The sequence below is a fragment of the Rhincodon typus genome, chromosome 9 (assembly GCF_021869965.1).
Source record: "Rhincodon typus isolate 14 chromosome 9, sRhiTyp1.1, whole genome shotgun sequence".
Classification (NCBI taxonomy): domain Eukaryota; kingdom Metazoa; phylum Chordata; class Chondrichthyes; order Orectolobiformes; family Rhincodontidae; genus Rhincodon; species Rhincodon typus.
In genome coordinates, this window is record NC_063340.1 from 34288477 (window position 1) to 34297395 (window position 8919).

The window sequence follows — 8919 nt, forward strand, 5'->3', positions numbered from 1 at the left end:
TGTTCAATCACCCTATGATCTATATAAGTGATGATCTTCATGCAAAACAAAACTTTCCACTGTACTTAGGTACATGTGTCAATAATAAATCAAATCAAGTCAAAGATTCATGACATAGAATAATAAGAGGAGTTAGTAGATTCCCTATTTTGGCAATTATTAGCAAATAACATTCACATCACTAATCAGTCCAAGGTCTTGCATGTATGTTGTCCTCCAAATGCTTCAGTAGTTGAGGAGTCATGAATGGTACTGAATATTGCCATATTTAACCATATGATAGAGGGAAGGTTAGAGCCTAAGAAATCAATCTGTGAAACTCTTGCAGAGATGTATTGTGGCTGAGATGTTTGGCCTCCAACAACCACAACAACCTTCCTTTGTGCTGGGTACCATTGGAGCTCCCCCACCCCCTTAAATCCTACCAACTTAAGACTTGCCACGCATTACTAAATTCTGCCATGAGATCAAAAACATTCAATCTCACTTCGTCTTTTGAATTCTGCTCTTTTGTCCATGTCTAAACTAAAGCTGTAATGAGGCCTGGAGTAGAATGCTCCAAATGAAACTGAGGACCATCAGTGAGAGTATAACTGATAAGTGTCACTTAATGACGCTGTCAGTGACATCTTCCATCACTGTTGATAATATAGTTTAGACTATGAGGCAGTAATTAGCCAAATTGGTTTTGTTTGCTGTAGTGGACACAAATTTGCTGGATAATTGATTACATTTTGTCGAGAAGATACTACTGTTGTAGCTTAATGGAACAACTTTGCTAAAAGAGATTAGTTCTGGAGGGTTTCAGTTATACAACTAGGCTGGATAGGCTGGGACTTTTCTCACTGGAGCATAGGAGGTTGAGGGGTGATCTTTATAGAGGTTTATAAAATCATGAGGGACACAGATGAATCACAAGGGTCATTTCAGGGTGGGGGAGTTCAAAACTAGGGGGCATATTTTTAAGGTTAAAGGAGAAAATTTTAAAAAGGACACGAGGGTAAACGTTTTTACACAGACAGTGATTCATGTGTGGAATGAACTGCCAGAGGGAGTGGTGGATGTAGGTACAGTTACAACATAAAAGACATTTGGACAAGTACATGAATAGAAAAGGTTTGGGAGAGATATGGGCCAAACTCAGGCAAGTGGGTTTAGTTTAGTTTGCAAACATGATCTGCGTGGATGAGTTGAACTGAAGGGTCTGTTTACATGCTGTATGGCTGTATTACTGTGAATCTATGGCACTGTTCTTTAGTGCTATAGCTTGGATGTTATCCAGACCCATGGTCTTTGCTGTATTCGGTGTCTTAGGTTGTCCCTTGGTAATGCATTGAATGAATCAATGATGTGTGTGATGCTGGGGACTTCCAAAGATAATCTACTCTACACTTTGAGCTGAAGAACGCCGCAAAGCTTCAACCTAGTCTTTTACACTAACGAGCTGGAATCCCTTATCTTTGAGCATGGAAATGTTTTTGGAGTCTCCTTCTTCAGATGGTAGTCCACCACCATTCACAAGTGGATGTGGCAGAATTGCAGAGTTTTTATCTATTCTATTATTTGTCATGGGGTTGATTAGTTCTGTGAATTAGATGCTGCTTTTGTCTCTTAGTATATACTTCGTCCTGAACTGTAATTTCTACAGGTTAACTTGCCATACTACCCTGTATCTCTCACTGAATGAGGGCTGATCCCCTAACTTGATGGTAGACTGTGGGATATGCTAAGATTACAAATTATGGTTGAAAGCAATTCTGCTGCTCCCATGTCTGGAGACAACTTTTTGTGTAAAAATAATTCAGTAATTAACTTACAGGTAATGCACAATCACTCTAATTAGCGCTGGTGGATGAGTGAGAGGTGTGGTATTCATACCATTTAGTGTCACGATCTTCAAATGGACATAAATGGTGATAATTGGCCCTTATTAGCCCTCAGTATTTCAGAAATCCGTCCTGAATATGTTTCAGAAGGCCATTACCCCAAGGAATTGAAACTCATGAGAACCTCATGATTGCCCTGTTCTGAGTTGCTGCTTCTGTTCAGATTCTATCCCGTTAAGGAAGGTGGCAGTACTGTACAACATGAGGCATGGCATACTCAGTGTGAAGATGGGTTTCTGGTTCAACAAGCACTGTATGATAGTGACTTCTAATATTACTGTCAAGGACAGATGCATCTACAACAGGTCAATTAGAGATTGAAAAACAAAGTAAGTTATTCCCCCTTGTTGGTTTTCTCACCATTAGCCACAGGCCCTGTCTGGCAGAAAAGGTGGCATGGTGGCTCAGTAGTTAGCACTGCTGCCCCACAATGCCTAGGACCCAGATTCAATTCCAGCCTTGCTGGCTGTCTGTGTGCAGTTCACACATTCTGCACATGCTCTGCGTGGGTTTCCTCCAGGTGTTCCGGTTTCCACCCACAGTCCGAAAGATGTGCAGGTTAGATGGATTGGCTATACGAAATTGCCCTGTCGTGTCTAGGGATGTGCAGATTAGGTGGGTTAGTTGTGGTATCATGTAGGGTTATGGGGATAAGGTGGGGTCTGGGTGGGAAGCTCTTCGAAAGGTTGGTGCAGACTCATTGGGCCAAATGACTGTTATTAGACTTCTGAATGGATCTCTAAAATTTTAAATTTAATGTTGATCTTGCTGTCTGTGCACCTTCTCTGCAGCCATAACATTCTATTCTTCACTCTGTTCTGTTACTTAATACACTTTATATGGTAATGACCAGCCTGTACTGCATACCAAATAAAACTTTTCACTGTACCTACATACATGTGAAAGTAACAAATCAAATCAAATCAAAATTTGCCTCTGGAGGTATTCTATGATTCTATGAAATGTCTTTCAAGCCATGGCTGGCTCAATCAGTATTGATGGAATATAGAAATTGAGATGTCCCATGAAGACTACATTGTGTGTTTCTCCTGCTCCTAGCCCTGCTTTTGACTGGTGTTCAACTTGAAGAAGTACTGCGTCAACAGCTGATTGGATGATACAAAGTAGTTTAATTCCTGGAGTCGTGGCCTTCTGAAACATATTCAGGACAGATTTCTGAAATAATGAGGGTTAATAAGGGCCAATTATCACCATTTATGTCCATTTGAAGATCGTGACACTAAATGGTATGAATACCACACCTACCACTCATCCAGCAGCACTAATTAACGTGATTGTGCATTACCTGTAAGTTAATTACTGAATTATTTTTACATAAAAAAGTTGCCTCCAGACATGGGAGTCCCTTTTTATGGTTTACACCTAGTGTAGGAAATGAAGCGAGATGCTAAAGAGCAAGGCAATGTCCCAGAATAGGGAGGAGGAACATCAGGAATTCATAATAAAGAGGGTCTTCAGGATCGATTCTTGTATCTGAACTAAAGTGAGGAAAATTGCTTCGCCAAGAAGAAAATCAGCTGCTGCAGGCTGCATCTTCAGCCTCAGTGTCAAAGCTCACTGAAATCTTTACACTGCCAGCTCACTTCAGGCTGCAGCATGAGATACAAGTAATATCTCATAATAAGCAGTACTCTACTGAGTAAAGGAGGTCACCAAGACTTCCTATATCACAAAAAATACCAATATTGTATTTTTTATTTGTTTTTATGTGATATCCGGTATCACTAGCTAGAGAAGCATTTATTGTCCATCCCTAATTACCCAGTTAAGAGTCACATTGCTATGAGTCTGAAGGGATAGGCAGGCCAGACCAGGAAAGGACAGCAAATTTCCTTCCCTATAAGAACTAGGTGGGCTTTCAACAAAAATTGACTGTGGCTACAATTAGACTAGTTTTTTTTATTGAATTCAATGCTCACCATTTGCCATTATGGGATTTGAACACATGTGCCCAGAACAGACTAGGGTTCTGAATTCCAAATCCAGTGACTATGCTACTATACCATCGCCTCCCATCCTATTCCCACTTGCCAGGGAGAAACAATAAAAAGCATGAGACTCTGCATACACTGCTCATTTCTCATGCCATTAATTGCATTGTTTTTTGTTCCTGCATAAGGTATAAGTGTAACTCAGAAAGCCAGTATTTAATGCACATATTAGGCCCATCCCTCATATCCCTCAAAAAAGTGATGGCGAGCTTATTGAACTACTGCATTCCATATGGTGTAAAGTACACCCATAGTGTCGTTAGGGATGGAGTTCCAGGATTTTATCGCAGTGACAGTGAAAGCATGGTGATATAGATCCAAGTCAAGTGATGTTTTGCTTTGAGGAGGACTTACAAATTATGGTATTCCCATGGATATGCTGCCTTGCTTCATCTAACCGTAGGACCAAATATGAAAGGTGCTGCCAAAGGAGCTTGTAGTGTTGCAGCAGTACGTGGTGAAGATGGTGACACTGCTGCCACTGTGTGCCAGTGGTAGTGTGAATGAGTGTTTAAGAGGGTGGATAGGATGCTGATTAAACAGGGTCTTTTGTCACCTAACGCAAAGTTGTGAATGTTCTATCAGTGGATATGTCAAGGCTGGAACGGACAGGCTTTTGATGTGTCAGGGAATCAAGAAATTATGGACTGCAGGTGGGAAAGTGGGTGTACTTAACACCACATGGGATGCAGTGGCGCAAGAAGGTAACTGGCTAGTTTAGTAACTTAACCATTGTGCTACCATTTCCAATGCAGCAGACTGGTTATGCAAATAAATAATTTAGATGAATGTGACATCTCTGTACAACATTATACCAGGAGAGGGCACCAGTTCATTTCACAACTACAATGTGATGCATGTATATGTATCCTACCTCATTCCAGCATCAAATTCTCACAAATCCCAAATCTTTAAAAAAAACACATGATTTTGAGAAATGTCTTTGTTATATTTAACCTGCTTCTAACTCTCCATCCTTGTACTGCTAATTTTTGAAAGAACAACCATCGTTAGATATCAAAAATCTATGATAAGAAGTTATATTTTAAGGATGGTCTAAATAAAAGGGGGTGGCCCAGGTTAGCCATTCCAGAGAGTGGGACCTAGGTAGCTGAAGACAGTTGGCAGCTGAAGACCTCTAATGGTGGAAGTGGAGGCAAGGTGGAATGCTCAGTATTGGAACAGAGTCAGAAAGAGGGAACTCTAAGGTATGAGAATTTATACGGTTAGAGAAAATCGCAAAGGTAGAAAGAGACAATGCAATGTGTTGGCCGGTATCCTGTCACCAAGTCACGCTTTATTTACACGTGGAGAGTCCTTGATACTGATCCACCTCCCTCAGAGCCAGCTCTCAAAGTGAATAGAACCTCTGACAGTCCTGTTCTCATCTATCAGCCAGGCCTTCCTGATTGGATCAGTTTAACAGCCCCAGTCAGGGATCTCATATTCTATGAGGACCATCTGGCTGACCTCATTACAAACGCTATAGAATGAAGTGATTTAAACAAAGAGAACTAAAAATTGGATTGCTACTTTTTCTGAACACTGAGGCTGTTATTCATGAATAGCCCACGCCCAGTCACAAGGAGAGGCCATCCTACTGCCACAGCCCTCAATGGACATTCTCAGAAAGAACCAGGAGCAGATTGCCATTGAAATAAAGTCCAGAAGTTTGGCAACACTGGCAGAAATTCAAATACCTCAGCCGGATGTCAAGATTAGTAATGCATCCTTGTGTCTCAGAGAGTTTGTTAGATTCTGTGTTGCCAAAGGCATTCGGGATGACAACATGTTCCTATTATATGATCCTTTTCTATTCCCAGTTCACCATCATCCAGCCATTTGGCACTCAGAATGTGTGACAGTAGGCTTCTTGTTTTCCATTCCACCTTCCTTTTCTCACCCCAATTACCCACCTTTGATTTCCTGTTTGTAGACGCCAAATAGTTGCCACCTGATTAACTACTACAAATTTGTGTGAATGGATGAGAGCTGTGACATATCTTTGAGCAAGAAGCAGCAGCTCTTGACCTGACCCTCACAGTTCAAATACTGATACTAGATACTGCTTTGGAATCCAGGATAGCCTGCAAGAAAGCCTACTATCATCATCAAAGACCATGGAGGAGTTTGCCTCCAACATAGCACAGAACTTCACACAAGGCTAGAAATTCACACTTTCCAGCGTCAAAGTGCTTGTCAGTGCCATAATTGCACTTATGGACCCAGCCTGATGTAATGTCTGGTAAATACAGTCTCAATTTCCATTGCAGCACAAGCCATGGGGATGTTGGGAGTGAAGGAGGAGTCAACCAAGTTGTCCCTGTGGAATGCTGTCAAGGGAGGGGAAGAGAATATGAGTCTGGTGGTGGCATTTGTTGGAAATGATGGAAATGGCAGCTTATGATTCTGTGGAAGCAGAGCCTGTTGAGGTGGAATGTGAGGACTATGGGAGCCCTGTTATTGTTATGGTAGGGAAGAGAAAGGGTGAGGGCTGAAGTATGGAAAATGGGTGGGAAACAACTAAGGGTCCTGTCATCCATGGCGGTGGGGAATCCTCAGCTGAGGAAAAATGTTGACATATCTGAGGCCCCTCTGCAGATGGTAGCATCGCCAGAACAGACGCAGATGAAGAAACTGAAAGAATAGAAAGGAGTCTTTAGATGAAGTGGGGTGTGAGGATATGTGGTTACAGTAACTTAGGGTTTCTAGATTGTATCAGTTCTGAAGAAGGGTCATTGAAAATATTAATTCTGTCTTCTCTCCACAGATGATGCCAGATCTGCTGAGTTTCTCCAGCAATTTCTATTTTTGTTCGTTATCAATCTAGCAAACATTCTGTGAACAATCTTCAATACATTTACATCCTTCCTTAAATAAGGAGACAAGACTACACATAGTATTGGGAATATTGTCTCACCAATGCTGTGTATAACTGAAGCATTACATCCTTTTTTTAATATTTAAATCTTCTCATAAAATAGGGTTGCATTCTTCTAGCCTTCTTGAAAACTTACTGTACCTGCACACTAACTCCTGCCAAGCTCCTATAATGTATCATGGGATATTTTACATTAACGGTGCTATATTAATATAAATGGTTGTTATGGGGCTCTAATCAACAAAGGTGAGAACATACTCAGTGAGCAAGTATAACACAGTATTCTCTATAGTAATGTATTTATTGCAACTGTAGAAACACATCATACTGCACAGTATATTTTTCCACTTCACAAGTGGAAAAATTCATTTCATTCATTTGGAATGACTGAATGGATCTGGCAGTGTACCCAACAGAAATTCCATTGGGAATGAGCAACTTCTTCTCACATAGGATTCTTACCTCTGATGAGATCTTTAAAAAATCAACTTACTCACTGTGACCCAGTGCTTGAGTTTGTTTTCTTTTTAATAGCTGTCTACAGTATGGGATGTTGGGATTTTTAATACTACAGCTTAAAAAATATTTGAATGCCAGACTGTCAAACAGAACTGTGATTCCCAGAACACACCCTCAGTAATTCTACACCTCAACTACAGATGACAGTGGTGGGTAGGTAGAAAATAGCACAACAGTTGTAAAGGAGCCGAGAACGGATTAAACCCACAGCTCTGCATGATCAATGGCAAACTGGTTTGTGAATGATGCTCCACAGCTTATCATATTAGTAAGTTTTATACTTAAATTGTTAATTCATCAATCTGCTTCCTATACAGTTACATCAGTCTATATTTGAATTCATTTTTACAAGTAATAATAAAACCAGCTTTAGCACTCAACTTTTAATGTTAATTAATTATTTTATAAGCTTAAGTATACTTTTGAAAGTTTACACAGAAACAGAACTAATCACATTTGTTGAGAAATCTAGATTAATTATTGAAAATCAAAAGCTACAGGTTGCAAATCATGTTGTACATTATATTCACACCATAAGTTTTTAATTTGCATCCGTTTATTCAGTAAAATGTGAAACTAATTCCTAACTTGGGCACATTTAAATTTTTTTAAACAAAATTGATTTGAAATGTTGTTTTAAACATTTGCTAGTTCACAATAAAATATTTAAAATAAATTAGACGAACTTGCAAAATGAAAAGCCGTTTCTAGTCTGTGAAATAAAAGCTTCTTTTGTTACAGTTGTTGTGGTTGGGAGTCAACACTTTTCTTTTTATCCATACTTTCTTCCTGTATGAACGAGAAGAAGCATATACTTATACCCGTGCAATGCTTGGGGTAAGTGCTGTGTTGTTGTTATTTAACTATGTTTAATCCAGTTTAACCATTAATCTACCCTTAGTAGTGAGCGAGAGATGTTTGTCTGATTTCTCCTATCAGTCAGCATTGGCTTGGTCAAGAGCATCTGCGATGTGTCTCAACTTCAACTGTCTCCTGATTCTACTGCCAGTCAGTCGAAATCTGATTTCACTTTTGAGAGGATCGTGTGGTGTACGTATCATTTTATCAAAGTACCCTAAGGTTTATACCATTTCCTACAGTCAAGTATAATTTTACATAGAAAATGTCAAAAATATTAGATTTATCTGTAGTGATAGAAATGTTAAATCCTTACAGTATATCAGAGTGTAAGATGAAATTTGTAAGTTAGAATGAGCTGTTGAATTATGATAAAAATAAAGAAGAAATAACTTGCCTTTATAGAAAACCTTCTATGTTGTGAAACAATAGAATTACTTTTAAAATTACAAAAGAAGTGTTGCAACCATTTCATGTAGGCAAATGTAGCAAATATCATTCAATGTCCAAATTATCTCCATGTTCTTCAATTGATGGAAATTGCTGGCTAAGACTTCAGGAAAGCCCTGTTGCTTTTTAAAATGGTGATTATTTACATCCAACGCAATCTATTCTTGACCATCAGTAAAGTGATCGAAGGGGTCCAGTTCAAGCTTCAGTTAAACATGAAGTGAATTTCAAAGATTTGAAAGTAACTGCCTTTGACATTAGGCCACAATGTGGTATTAAGTAGCCCCAAGCAGAACTGGGGGCGGGGGGGGGG

At 39.6% G+C, this 8919-nt stretch overlaps 1 protein-coding gene across 1 annotated transcript in view; it reads left to right on the forward strand.

The window, feature by feature from the left end:
- The first annotated feature begins 6291 nt into the window (after positions 1-6291).
- The window catches only part of LOC109932166 (NADPH oxidase 3-like), a 49976-nt gene continuing 47348 nt past the window's right edge, over positions 6292-8919 (forward strand). Inside the window, exons 1-3 of the mRNA XM_020531411.2 lie at positions 6292-6369; positions 8040-8135; positions 8238-8348. Of these exons, the coding sequence (XP_020387000.1) occupies positions 6292-6369; positions 8040-8135; positions 8238-8348 (285 nt within the window). The remainder of the gene's footprint in view (positions 6370-8039; positions 8136-8237; positions 8349-8919) is intronic.